This window comes from Lagenorhynchus albirostris, chromosome 5 (assembly GCF_949774975.1).
Source record: "Lagenorhynchus albirostris chromosome 5, mLagAlb1.1, whole genome shotgun sequence".
NCBI lineage: Eukaryota > Metazoa > Chordata > Mammalia > Artiodactyla > Delphinidae > Lagenorhynchus > Lagenorhynchus albirostris.
The window spans coordinates 37,912,698-37,926,205 of record NC_083099.1 but is presented as its reverse complement, the minus strand read 5'-3'; the positions used below and the strand labels follow the sequence as shown (position 1 = coordinate 37,926,205).

The window sequence follows — 13,508 nt, the reverse complement described above, 5'->3', positions numbered from 1 at the left end:
GATTTGAAATAACTCAAAGTTAAAACATTAGTTTCTCCAACTTGGAGAAGAGAAACTTGTGGAAAAGTTGTTCTTTTTTTTTTTTTTAAAGGAAGAAAGGCAGCCAAGGTAATAATCTAAAAATAGTGCCTAGGCATATGAGAGTTGTCCTATGCGGTTATTAAAGTACACACTGCTCAGCTCTATAGCTTTGGTCCTGGGTGTCCAGGGAGGTTAGCTTGACCCTACCATGTTGGTTTGACCTATTAAGAGAATGGAATCATTGTTTTCTCTTGACCAGGGTCTCACATCACTGGAGGAATGTTCAATAAGAGAAGCTCTTTCCTGAATATTGATGTGTAAAAGACCAAAGTAATTTTTGTGATCTTAGTTCTGGAATTCTAAGAACTCTCCAAGAAATTACAGTCGTTTTGGTGCTGGTCAGCATTTTTCCATGAGGACTTTTCGTAAATTTGACCCTTTAGTCCAAAGGTTCCTATCAATTGTAAACAAAATATTGATCTCTTTAGACCTTGTGGGTCCAGCCAAGAGCAGTCTCTTGCATTTTTCAACCAGTGTGTTTACAGGTAATTATTTTTTTCTGTAGGCCACGATTTGAAAAAGTTTGGGAAACTCTTCTTGAACCTACATCACTTAAAAGGTTATGGACTCACAGGTGATAATTCCTGTCAGCTTTTGACCACATCCAGTACTTTTCTACAAACAATATCTTAAAGGAAATATATTCCCAATGGCTAATCTTAACTTTAATGTTTGGTTTCCACGTCTAAATTTAAGGTGAATGTTGCAAATAATATTCACCATTTATAACTATAGAAAGATATTCACCAGGAGTCCATCTTCCAATTCCATGCTGTTGGATGTTTTGGGAAGTCACATCTAAGAACCTGGAAGGAAGACAGGCCAGGAGTACGTTTGCCTAGTGACCCAGATCATCATTATCTTCAACTGAGGATTAGATTTCATCATTGCTTTTAGAAGCCTGCAGTTCTTTACTTTTCTCTGGTACATAGTTGTCCATGTGCCAGCACTGGGTAATAAGGGGTTAATGGGGGAGTCAGAAGAAAGACCCTGCATAGTAGTTAGTGTAGCACATAAGAAGTTTATTTTTATTATGTTTTAACTTTTTTTTTCTGTTGATTAATAACTGGTCAGTAGTTTGGTGGCGTGGCGTTTGTACCAATTGCATTTGCTTATTTGACAAAATGACTGTTTGACAAACCATCAATGTCTACTGTTTGTTACCAGAGCTGGGTCAAGTAATTTTTTACCTGTAATTTTTAACTTGCAGGTAAAAAATTGCCACTAGGTGGCAGTGCCTGTATAGATGGGAAAAAAATTCTTATAATACAGTATACCTGAGATGGGGTGGCAAAATAGGGGCATCGGTGTGACGTTCTTAATAGAGTGCCTCTTGAGTTAATAAACTGAATAATTTGTAGAAAAGTGAGGAAGCAAAATTTGGTTTTGGTCCTGAAATTTTCCTATGGCACTTTTTGTTTTTAATCCTGATAATAGTTTCTAACTTTCTATACTGTCAGATAAATTCTGACGTATAAGTTCATAAGACATATTCTGATGGTTCTGCAGTTTTAACTAAGGATTTACTGTACCAGTGCTTTACTCTTAGGAGCTGTGGAACTTTTCCCCAGAACTCTCCGTGTCACCTAGAAAGACTGTGTAGCACATAGAATTATGATGTGCTGGATCTGGCTTAGTTTAGTAAAAGCCTGCTAGAGAATTTTTATCTTAAAAATACCTCTTATCGGGCTTCCCTGGTGGCGCAGTGCTTGAGAGTCCGCCTGCCGATGCAGGGGATACGGGTTCGTGCCCCGGTCTGGGAAGATCCCACATGCCGCGGAGCGGCTGGGCCCGTGAGCCGTGGGCGTTGAGCCTCTGCGTCTGGAGCCTGTGCTCCGCAACGGTAGAGGCCACAACAGTGAGAGGCCCGCGTACCGCTAAAAAAACAAAACAAAAAAATGCCTCTTATCCAACACCAGTAAAATAAAAGGGGTTTTGCTGTAATTGGGATTCAAAGTGATTTAATTCCTGTTTTTACACCCCTTGTGATAAGTTAGAAGTTCATTTGTAACTTAATACTTGGGTTGAAATTATTCTTAGCCAGTAAAAAATCTACTGGTTGACCTATATGGTATATTATTCTAACTTGGATAGAATAATTTGAAGCAAGTTTGAAGTTAACAAATATGGAGATTGGCTTTATACCCAAAATTCTTATGAAAGGTCTTACTAAGTTTTTTCGTTTTTTGGTCACACTGCATGGCTTGTGGGATCTTAGTTCCCTGACCAGGGATTGAACCCACGCCCTCAGCAGTGAAAGCACAGAGTCCTAACAGCTGGACCGCCAGGGAATTCCCAAAAGGTCTTGCTTATTGAGTATCATTAAGTTTTGCTTTGTAAAATTTATATTTTCCCTAGACTTCTTTATAAGAACCGTGTGATTAAGTATATCATCTTTATTACATTATTTCATGTTAACCATTAATTTCCCATGCATGTAAATGCACATTTTTGTAGTTACTGATCAAATGCTTGTAAGGGCTGTAAGGGGTTATCTCCCACACCTCCTTGGACTCCCAAGTAGGGGGATTCATTGAAGATTGGGAGGGTCTTTTGGGTGGTTGGTTTGATTTTCATGGAGGTGGTTAGAGATGAACTTCTCATTGGCCTTCATGAGTTTTCATTGCATTTCTTTGACCTTTCCTTCTTCTTAACTGATCCTGAATTTGGATTCATTTCCAAGTTTTTTTAACTTAAAAAATCACACACACTTTTTCATAAAGCTTTAAAGCTAAAAAAAAATCACCCCTAAAAGAACACTGGACTGGAACACAAAATACTTGGGTTCTAGGCCTGGTTCTGCCATCAACTTGCAGTATGAGTTTGGGCGAGTCCTTTAATCTCTTCAGGCCTGGGTTCCTCATTTGCAGGGAGTGGGGTGGTCTCAAAGGTGGCGAAGGCCCCTTGAAGCCCTGACATCTATCTGGTGACCCCTGGTGCACACTGCGGATGAAGATGAAGTGGCAGTTCTTACAGTGGGAAGCCAGGCACAGGGCTTCTAGTTTTCATTTCCCTTGGCTGAGGTTTCAGTGTGTGGCTGGCTGCCACCCAGGTTACCCTTTGGAATGGTATGTTCTCTGCCAAGGAAATCTTTCCAGAAAAGAAAGGAAAATGAGAGTGCATGGAAATTTTTCTTAAGGCTAGAACTGTGAAATGTATTTATCTAGTATATTTACCATGGCACATGATTTGTATATAAAACTAGATGTTCCCACGGCCAAGCAACGTTGGTATTTGATTTTAATTTGCAGGTTCTTTTAAATGCGTTTGAGAAGCTTTAACCTTAGTACAGAACATATCTAAAACCCAAGGAGAAATATCTCCAGTAGCTAATCATTTTCTCCATTAACAAGAGAAAAAAAGTCTGGGTTGCAAATTAAATCTTTTGATAAATCTATTTCTGTTAGGTATCACTCAGTGCAGCTTACCTGCCAACATTTTTTTTTTTGCGGTACGCGGACCTCTCACTGTTGTGGCCTCTCCCGTTGCGCAGCACAGGCTCTGAACGCGCAGGCTCAGCGGCCACGGCTCACGGGCCCAGCCGCTCCACGGCATGTGGGATCTTCCCGGACCAGGGCACGAACCCGTGTCCCCTGAATCGGCAGGCAGACTCTCAAGCACTGTGCCACCAGGGAAGCCCCCAACATTATTTTTATTTAAGTGATTCTTACTGCCTGTTTTATGAAGATGGGTGTGTGTATGTATATATCTCCTATAATGATATATATATAGCCTTATAATGATAGATCAGATAAAAACTAATTGTGAGATTAAATGCACAAATGCTTTTATTACTCTAAGCAAATAAACTGCAGTTCCAATTAGACAACTTCAGCTCATTTATGCATACTGGATTGATAGAATGCACAATGAACAACTGAAAAATGATCCATTTCCATCATTAATCTGATACTCTTGGGTAAAAAACACACTGTTTCCCTATTAGAATACAGGTAATAGTAATCAAAAAGAAAATTTGTTGGTACTTCACACTAACATTTTAAGTTTGAGAACTTAATCATGAAATACATATCTGGAAATGATGGCAGAAAATAGCATTTTAAGCTGATAGTACATTTCTTCTGTAACTCTCAGTGGTTTCTACATGGGGTCCTGTTGGCCAGAAAATTAAATTAGAATTTCGTACATGCTCAGGTGTCCAAATAGAGATAGAGGACCCTCCCCCCTCTACATACACCTTAAAAGTGGGGAAAATGTTTTCTCCCTCCTTACAGGTACACGCAGTATACTGCCAGTTTTTCTCAAGTCATATATTCATGAGAGTAGGTAGCCAAGTAGTGGCAGGGCGGGATATACCTCAGCTTCTGCGTGCCACAAGGCTAGGCCCCATTAATCCATGCAAAGAACTTTCATGCATATAGTTTAATGCACACGGTGTGATTATGGAATTAGGAAGTTCTTTAACATTTACTTTTCTTTGGGCAAGTTACTTCACCCAGCATATGCTGAGAAGTGACAGCATTTTTCTCAAAGCCCATGATTCACTTTCATGTTAATAATTTCTCAAAAACACCAAGCATGTAAAATCCCAGTGCTAATTAAACAGCAAACAGTTGCTTTTCTGGGTATTTTACAGATTTACTTACAAAACTGAGCATGTGTATATTTATTTTTAAAGCTCAAATATTTAAACTTGCAGAAGCTGTGCCTACAAGCAGTCAAAAGTATAAAGCAGGTTTTAGGAAAATGTAGGTAAAAATGAACACTTCATTGCAGATACATTTTATTCAAAGCTAGGCTTCCATAGTAGTGTAATTCTCCCTTTCATAAGTCAACCAGACTGTCTCTGGTTAAAGACTAGGGTCTTCATCCTTTTACCATCTCTCCATGCAAATGGACATAACATTAGAATCCTAATAGACCACCTTGGAGGAATTGCTATACAGGGCCATTTTTGAGGCCAAGCAACACTAAATATTTAAAAGGTAACGAAAGCAAATACCTAGGCATTTCACTTCTGTTGAATGACAAGTGAAAACAACTCTTGCTAACATGAATGTGAAAATAGAAAAAAAAATGTAAAATTGTTTCAGCTGATTTTTCAAGCAAGACTTCGGAGTGAACAGAGCCTACTCTTTCTGATGCAATCCACATTGCATCTGTGGATGTTGTTCATTTGAAAAAATATATCTGTACAACCTTCTTTAAGTTACTAAATGCCTGAAGGTAATATGTCTTTCCCCCGCCACATGCTTTCCTTTGCATAAACATGAGATGTACAGAGCAATGTAAGAACAGGTGACTGCAGTCCCAGATAAGAAAATAGAATGGATTTTCCTGGTTGTGAGTTTTCAGATGTGTTCATAATTCAGGTGCACAGTGGTAGCGACAGCAGAAACCTCAGAATCCGGGGAAACTAGAGGTTGAGCAGTGGGCTGCTAAGTGATTCAGAACACCGGCTAGTAACACCGTTCTGTACCTGTATAGACTGCTGCTTTACCCATGCAGCTTCTGCGGCTCATGCACTGCCTTATGATCTATAGTCCTTTTTGCTGTAGGGCTTGTTGCGCAATATGTTATCGATCTCATTTACCACGTGTGATGTCATCTTTGGGAGAACCTGAGAGCATGAGAGGAACAAAGAATGTGGTTAGTACTTGGTACTTGTTCTTTGTGCTCAATATTAAGCAAAGTCATCTAGAATTGGATACATTTATAAACCACCACCAGAATACTACCTCCCCAGCAGACAGGAAGCTCCCTAAGGTCAGGGGCCTTGTTTTGTTCACACTTTATCTCCAGAGCCCGTAAGAGTACTTGGCCCATAGTAGGTGCTCATAATTATTGGTTGACTGAGTAAATGAAGGCTCATAGAAATATAGAATATCTAGAGCAGCTCTGTCCAATGGAAATGAGAGCCATATATGTAAATTTAGATTTTCTAGTGGCCACAGTAATGAAAGTGGAAAGCAGGTGAAATTAATACATGTTTTACTCCATTATATTCGAAATATCATTTGAACAGGTAGTCAGTATAGAATATTATTAGATGCTTTACATGTTTTTAAGTACTAAATCTTTGAAATCTAGGGTACATTTTACACTTGGAGCGCATCTCCATTTGGATTAGCTTTAATAGCCACAGGTGGCCAGAGGCTACAGTAGTGGATAGCACAGGTCTAGAGACTAAGGAGAGATTCAGTCCAGCTGGTGGACAGAATCCTGGTGAAGGATGGCCACAGGTTAACAGGCATCCCAGGTAGATGGAACAGCATGAAGAAGTGAAAAGTCTGTGAAACGGGGTGATACAAGTGTAGAGTGAGTGGGGGAGGGGTGGGGATGGTGGGAATAGAGGAAAGGGAAGTTGAGGTAAACAGCGGAAGGCCTTGAATGCCATTTTTTGGAGTTGGGACTTTATGCTGTAGGTGGTGGGGAACTTCTCAGGACTTCTTAGCTGGGAGTGACCCCATCAGACACATGGAGGTATTCTGAAGGAAGAGTTGGAAGGAGATTGAAAGGGGACACATGTTAGAAATTTGTTGCAGTCCTAGCCAGACACTGAGAGCCTTAACTGGACAGTGGCGGTGGAGGAGAAAAGGAGAGTGCCTCTGCGGGACATTCTGGAGGCTGATGGTGATCTCACGACTGGGTGACTAGGAAGATGCTGGTGTAGGTAATTAATTGTTGAGAGACCACAGGAGGAGAAGTTTGGAGCCTAAGTTTGGGGTAGGATATGCTGAGGTGAAGGTGCCTTTGGGATCCCACGTAGAAGTGACTTGCAGGCAGCCAGAAGGGCAGCTGTGGGGCTTAGTGGCAGTGGAAGGACTGGAGTTGAGAATTTGCAAGTCATTTGCACGGTCATGCTCAATGAAGCCCTGGGGAAGGATGAGATCATCTAGGGCCAGCTAGCATTTATTGCAAGAAGTGGGCCAAGGGCACACATTACACCATAAGACAAGGGACAGAGGCAGGCTTCTTGCAGGAATAGTCTGAGCCTGTGTGGAGTCTGTGGTGAAATACATTCATGATGACTGATTCTGAGGTTTCCACCTCACCCTTCCTCTGCTGCAGTCATGTTGGCCAGAGTGACCTTGTCTCCACTCACATGCTCTCCCCAGAAGCCTCAGGGTTTGGCAGGGTGGTAGAGCTCCTTCCTCACTGGTCTGGTAACATTTTCCTCTCCGAATGAAGCTAAAGCACATTTGGTTTCCCACTAGCCCTGGAGCATCAGAGGATCTCAGTTACTGTGCGATTTAAATGTGAGACTGCAACACTGAGACTCAAATCTAGAAGCTGGTTGGAAGTTTTGTGTCTAGAATACAGTGGGTTAGCCATGTGAGGAAAAAAATCCTTCATTCACTACACCAATAAGAAAAGAGATCTAAACATTAGTAAAATGAAACCATAAAAGTACTTGAATAAAACATGAAAAAAATAATAGTGTTACAAGACCTAAATGTTCAAGAGAAGCCATACATTAAGAATTTTATGGGAAGTTGCCCAATTTTTTAATGTTGGCAACTGTTTTAAAACATTTTCGTCCCTGCAGGTCACACAAACATCCCATGAGCTAGCAAATTGCAGGCGTAGTAGTATCCTGACTGCAGTAATTGGCGGGTCAGGGGAGGTCTGGCTAGCGTTGCCGGCTGGAGGCATTAGGGGAGCTCTCCCAGGACTGGGTCACTGTCAAGATGGACCTTGGGGATGGAGCCGGATTTGGCCAGCCTGGGGTGGTGGACACTTTGCAGGAGGAGGGCCACTATTCTGGGGATTAGGATCCCAGGGAAGGGGGGGAGGGGAGACGAGCCGTGGACGGGAAGGCCCGACTGCTGAGGAGCCTGGACTTCTCTGAGTGGATGGTGGGGAGCCTCGAAGTGCTTTAAGGCTGGAGGGTGGGGACCTGTGCAGGTGACGGGCTGCCTGCAGCTGTGGCTCCTCTCCAGCCTCTCATCTCTTGAGGCTCTGATTTATAAATGCCTCTCCAGTTTATGCTCACGTTAGGCACATTCACTCCTTGGAGCAGCTGCCTTCCTGTGCCCATTAGAAACTTCTTTTCCTTATAGATGCTGGCACTGCACTCTTTCTATCCAGTCCCACCAACCGCTGCAGGGAGCCCCCAGCCACACAATCTACTCTCACCACATCAAGGGGCCCGGTTACAGCCTGCCAAGGGTGGAATCTGTGGCGCTGGGCTCACGGGAGGTGGAGTAGAAAGGGAAAAGGGAAGGTAAACCCTCCTGGTAGCAGCCTCCCTGCTTGGACAACATCCCTTTTCTCTTACCCTTTGCGCATGGAAGCCCCATCGTGCTACCAGCCAGAGCCTTGCTAGGGAGGAAGTGCTTTGGCAAGATGACTGCCTCAGTTTTCCTCTGAAATGTTATCTTTGGCTACCTGGAGTATTGCCACAGCCCAGGAACTACCTTTTCTCTTTTTTACCGTCCCAGGCAGTATGAGTCCCCCCTTGGAATGGCAGCGAGCACTCTATTAGCTGACAGGAATCCTTTCTCTTGCCAAGCCATCTGCAAGTCATGCCTCTCTTTCCAAAACCTGCGGACTCCTTGACCTTCATGGCCACCATCCTTGCTAGTCCAAGCCACCATCACCCGTCACCCGGACAACCTGTCCTTGCCTTTCTTCATTCTGCCTTTCACACAACAGCCAAAGCAATCTTTAAAAATTCAAATAACAGCGTGTCCCTCCTCTTAAAACCCTCCAAAGGATTTGCTGTGAGTAGAACAAAATTCTGACTTCTCTAGTGTTCCGTGTGACCTGTCCCCTGCCCGCGCCCACCATCCTTTATGCTCACTGCATGTTGACCACATTCGCCTTAGGCTGGTGCCTCCTGGAAAAAGCCAAGTGCGTCTGCGTCTCAGGGCCTTTGCACTGCTCTTCTGTGTGTCTGCTCCTTCCAGGGCTTTTCACGTGCTGCATCCTCCACTTGAAGGCTTCAGAATAAGCATATCCCAGAGGAGCTTTTGGCAAGGACATTATCTAAAGTGGGCTCACTCATTTCCCAGTTAGTCTCTATTACAATACCATCTTTATTTACTTAGTAAACCTTCTCACGTGAAATTATTTTATATGTTTCTTTATCATGTGCCTCTGCCACTGGAATATAAGCTCCTTGAAGGTTGGGTAATATCTTTCTGGTTTCCTGTGGTGTCCCCAGTGCTGAGTAAAGAGTAAGCTCTCAGAGATCTCCTGAATGAACCACGGGATAGAAGAGTGAGTCTTAATTCCCTCTTTCTCAGGCAGCCCGTGAGCTCTTGAGGGCACCGTCCTGTGCTTATCTCGGAACACTCTCTGCCTAGCATGGTGCCAGACGCAGAATAAGTACTCAATGAGTATTAGTGGAATTGAAATCACTGGGTTGCATTTCAGTGCTTTTGTGTATAGACTGTTCCCGTTTCCTCCTCGTCATTGCGGAGCCTTTATCTGTTCCCAGAGCACAAGTGAAAATAAGAGAAGGTGGGGAGGCTTTCTTAAGAGGGAGCATTCCCCAGGCAGGGACAGGGAACCCCACAATCTGGGAGGAATTCTCAGAAGCTGAGAGGCAGAGATGATTACCCAGCTGCACAGCCCTAAGAAAGGTGACGGTAGAGAAGGAGGTCTGCACCGTTTATCTGCCAGCATATTCGAGGCTATTCTTCAAAAGGATTTTTAAAAGTTTTAAGTTTAATCAAGCTTGTCCCCACCTCCATCTACTTCCTTCTGGGAGAGGTAACAGGGCTAAGTGCTGGTTTCGGGGACAGATGGACGGGGGAGAAGCTGTGAGGCACTTCTGTTTGGGCAGGTGATACAGCTACGGCAAGAGCTGTGGACGGGCTCGTTCCTGTAGCCTCTGGCTGGGCTGAGAGTGGGGCAGGCTCAGGACTGAGATGTGACCTTTGGGGGCAGGGGATGGTCACCACAGCCACCAACCTCCACCCTCTCCTCAGAACTCCCAGGAACATCTCTCTCCCACTTCCCCTCCTGCTGCCTTACAGGCTCCCCAGGTACAGCTGCAGGCTCCCTCCAGGCCTAGCAATCCCTGCAGGGGAGGGAATGGGGGTGGGCGCTCCTGAAATTGCTGTTAGGGAGATGTGATCCTGGAATTCTGAGCCTATTTGTCTTAAAAGTGGCAAACATTCATTCATTCAACAGGTATTTCTTGAGTGTTGACTAAGGGCCATAGAGTCTAGGAACTGGAAAATCAGTGGAGAAGCAAGAAAGACACAAGTCTCTGACCTCAGGGGAGACTGTCTCCTCAGGGGAGACAGGCGATTATACTATGTTATTGTAAGTGCTGTGATGGGGAGAGAGATCCAGGATGCTAGGAGAGCAGAAATGAGGGGCCTGGCACACTGTAGACTGGCAATAAATATTTGTGGGGAAAAAAGTAAATACATGATGTGTGGATATTGTCCTACGGCTACTACATTTCAAGCTGGTTATTAGGCAGGCTTGTGTGGTTCGACCTGGGAACCCAGTCGTCAGGTGTAACATTGCTTGGGTCATAGAATACACTGTCCTACAGACACAAGCCATCCTGAGAAATGAGCCCCGAGGAGACTGCCTGTTAATCAGAAGAGGACATCCCTGGATCCACATACTGTGAAAGTTCTGTTGCTTCTTTTGCCTTTGTCCCCATTTCCCTTCTTCCCCTATCTAGGAACAGGTAGCCTATTCCCTATATTAGGGGCTTTCATGCAACTCAGCTGTGACACAATGAAGGACAGAGGTGGGGAGATGGGACACTGCCTGGGGGCATCTTCAAAGGCACCAGGAAATTCCCTGGAGTTGGTTGGAAAGGGCTGCAGTACTTGCCTGAATGGCACCGAGGTTTTCAATGAGTTGTTCAGGAGTGGATGATCCCAGGAGCACGGAACTCACACCCTCGTTTCTCAGGCACCACGCTGGGAAGAGAGAGCAGTCGGTCAGGAAGTCAAAGCACTTCTGACTGTTGATGAGTTTGCACACACCATTTGTAGCTTCCGTTGTCACAACCAAAACATATTAATTTGGGGGGAGGATGGACAGCATGCTCCAGGATTAAAAACGTCAGCAGCAACCCCTGTTGTGTGGAGGACTCGGTAGAATCCGTGAACTGTGGGCTTAGGGCTCCTCTGCCCCGCAACTGGGGCATCCAGTCTAGGTGCCCAGCCCAGGAACACTGTCTTGTTCCTGAAGACACCTGACACTGCTCCTGGGCGAACGTCTGGATTCCTGTTTGCATCTGTCTTTTCCATCTCATTCATGCTCTCACTTTCCCCTCATCTGTTACATAGAGTCCGTGTAGATTCTGGGTACCTGGGTCCTCTGTCTCCACTGACCTGTCAGCCCTCTCTGGACCTGCCTTTCTTCCTGATGCGAGGTTCATTCTGGGGAGACCGTCTCTCTCACCAGCCCTCAAACCCCTCACCCCTCCTCTGCCTCTAGCAACCTCTACCCTTAAACCCTCTTCAACCCAGGCCTCCTCCCTCTCAGCAGATGGCCTAGCTGCCTACTTTATGTAGAAAATTGAGTCCCTCAGGTAGCATATTCCTTAATTTCCCACTCACCTACGGACACAAGTACACACACACATACTCCAGTTTCAGAGGCTATGGGGTGCTGTCTGTTCAAAGCCAAACTCTGCCCTGGTCCCATTCCTTTTGCCTTTTCTTGGATTTGATTCATCCATTATTTCTCCCCCTCTCTTGCTCTCCTGGATGTTTGATTTCTTACTATCCTCTTTCTCTTTATCAAGAAGGCATAATCAAATTTCTCCCATTCTAAAATAAGCCTCCTCAGGCCCTTCATACCTGTGTAGCTGCCACCCTACCCTTCGCCTCTTAAACTTGTAAAAGGCCCGATGAGACTCCCTGCATCCCCCTCACATCCCAGTCCCCTTCTCACCATGTCAGAAGCCAGGGTGCCCAGGAAACTCCCTGTGGTTCAAGTAGACTTTGCAGTTTGTACCTGCCTGGAACTAGATATTGCTCTAGGCCCAGGGATGCAGTGTCTGCTGGATGTCCCTGCTAGACACCCCACAGCCACTGTGAACTTCTTGCTACTTAACTGATAAGCCTGTCCCTCTTGGGTTACCAATCTCATTTGGTGGCATCACCAGTAACTTGGCCTCCCAAACCAGAAACCTGGGAGTTATCCTTGGGCACTGTCCTTTTCTGATCCCACATTCCCTTTTAATTGTCATCTAGTTGATTGTCCTTCCTAAATATTTCTCTAATCCAGTAGTTCTCAAATTTTAGCATGCCTCAGTCACCTGGAGGGCCTGTGAAACACTGATTACTCAGTGCTTCACCTTGCGTTTCTGACCCAGAACGTCTGGAGTGGGGCCTGAGGATCTGCATTTCTGACAAGTTCCCAGGTGATGCTGATGCTGCCGGTACAGGTACTCTTTTTTTTTAAACAACTTTATTGAGGTAAAATGTACCCATTTTAGGTGTACAATTCAATAATTTTTCATAAATTTATCATGTGTGCAATCATCACCATTTAAAATCCAGTTTTAGAACATTCCCATCATCCCAATAAGATCCTTCATACCCATTCGCAGTTAATCCCATTTCTACCCCCAACCCAAGGAAACCACTCATCTACTTTGTGCCCCTATGGATTTGTTATTTCTGGACATTTCACCTAAATGGAATCATGGAGCACATCTTTTGTGTCTGACTTCTTTCACTTAGCATAATGTCTGTGCGGTTCATCCATGTTATAGCATGGGTCAGTATATCATTTCTTTTATTGCGGAATAGTATTCCAGTGTGTGGATATGGGAACACACTTGGAGAATCACTGCTCTGGTTCAACTGTCCACTCCCTCAGGCCCTCACCGTCTCTCCTGCACAACTGGTTTTCCTACATCTTGTTTGGATTGTCCCTGCCTACCCCGCACACATCCAGCAGTAGCTTCTCCAGATACAAATCTGTTCAAGTCACTTGCCTGCTAAACATTCTTCAACGTGTGCCTGACGGGATCCTGGTCCTGTGAGGTGAAGCTCTCACTTCTCAAACCTTTCTAGAAAGCCCTCCACTCTAGCTTCCGGTCTCCTCACTCCCTGCCTTGAACTTAGTGCTCCAACAGCACTATTTGTAAATCCTCTCCAACCCAAATATCATGCTGTGTTTCTCCTCCCCAAGCCCTTGGCTCAAGCGGTCCCCTGGGTCTGGAATGTCCCTTTGCCTCCTCCCTTCCTTTGCCTCACTAATATCTACTCATCATCTGGGGATTCCTCGTGGGCACCACCGTCTCCTAAAGTCCTTCCCTGAGTCCCAGGCCGGGTTGGGAGCTCCTACATTTTACTTCCAAACCCACCCCCCACCCCTGCCCCCGGCCCACCCTGCCCTTCTCAATTATTTTACTCTCACACTATATTAAAATTATCTGTTAATTTCTTGACTTGCCCACCAGACTGTGAGATGTGTGTTATTTGCAGTTGATGCTCAGCACCCGGCCCAGCACCTGCACATAGTAGGTGCTC

At 44.8% G+C, this 13,508-nt stretch overlaps 1 protein-coding gene across 3 annotated transcripts in view; it reads right to left on the bottom strand.

Moving 5' to 3' along the window:
• KCNAB1 (potassium voltage-gated channel subfamily A regulatory beta subunit 1) overlaps positions 1-13,508 on the bottom strand; it is a 419,111-nt gene that overhangs the window by 21,098 nt on the left and 384,505 nt on the right. For 2 of the 3 annotated variants that reach the window (XM_060149876.1, XM_060149877.1), the window contains exons 13-14: positions 10,849-10,937; positions 3,856-5,662 (exon numbers count right to left, since the gene is read on the bottom strand). In XM_060149876.1, coding sequence (XP_060005859.1) covers positions 5,573-5,662; positions 10,849-10,937 — 179 coding nt within the window. In that variant the 3' untranslated portion in view covers positions 3,856-5,572. Of the gene's footprint in view, positions 1-3,855; positions 5,663-10,848; positions 10,938-13,508 lie in introns of those variants that run through there. The other variant, XR_009540663.1, reaches the window with a different exon arrangement.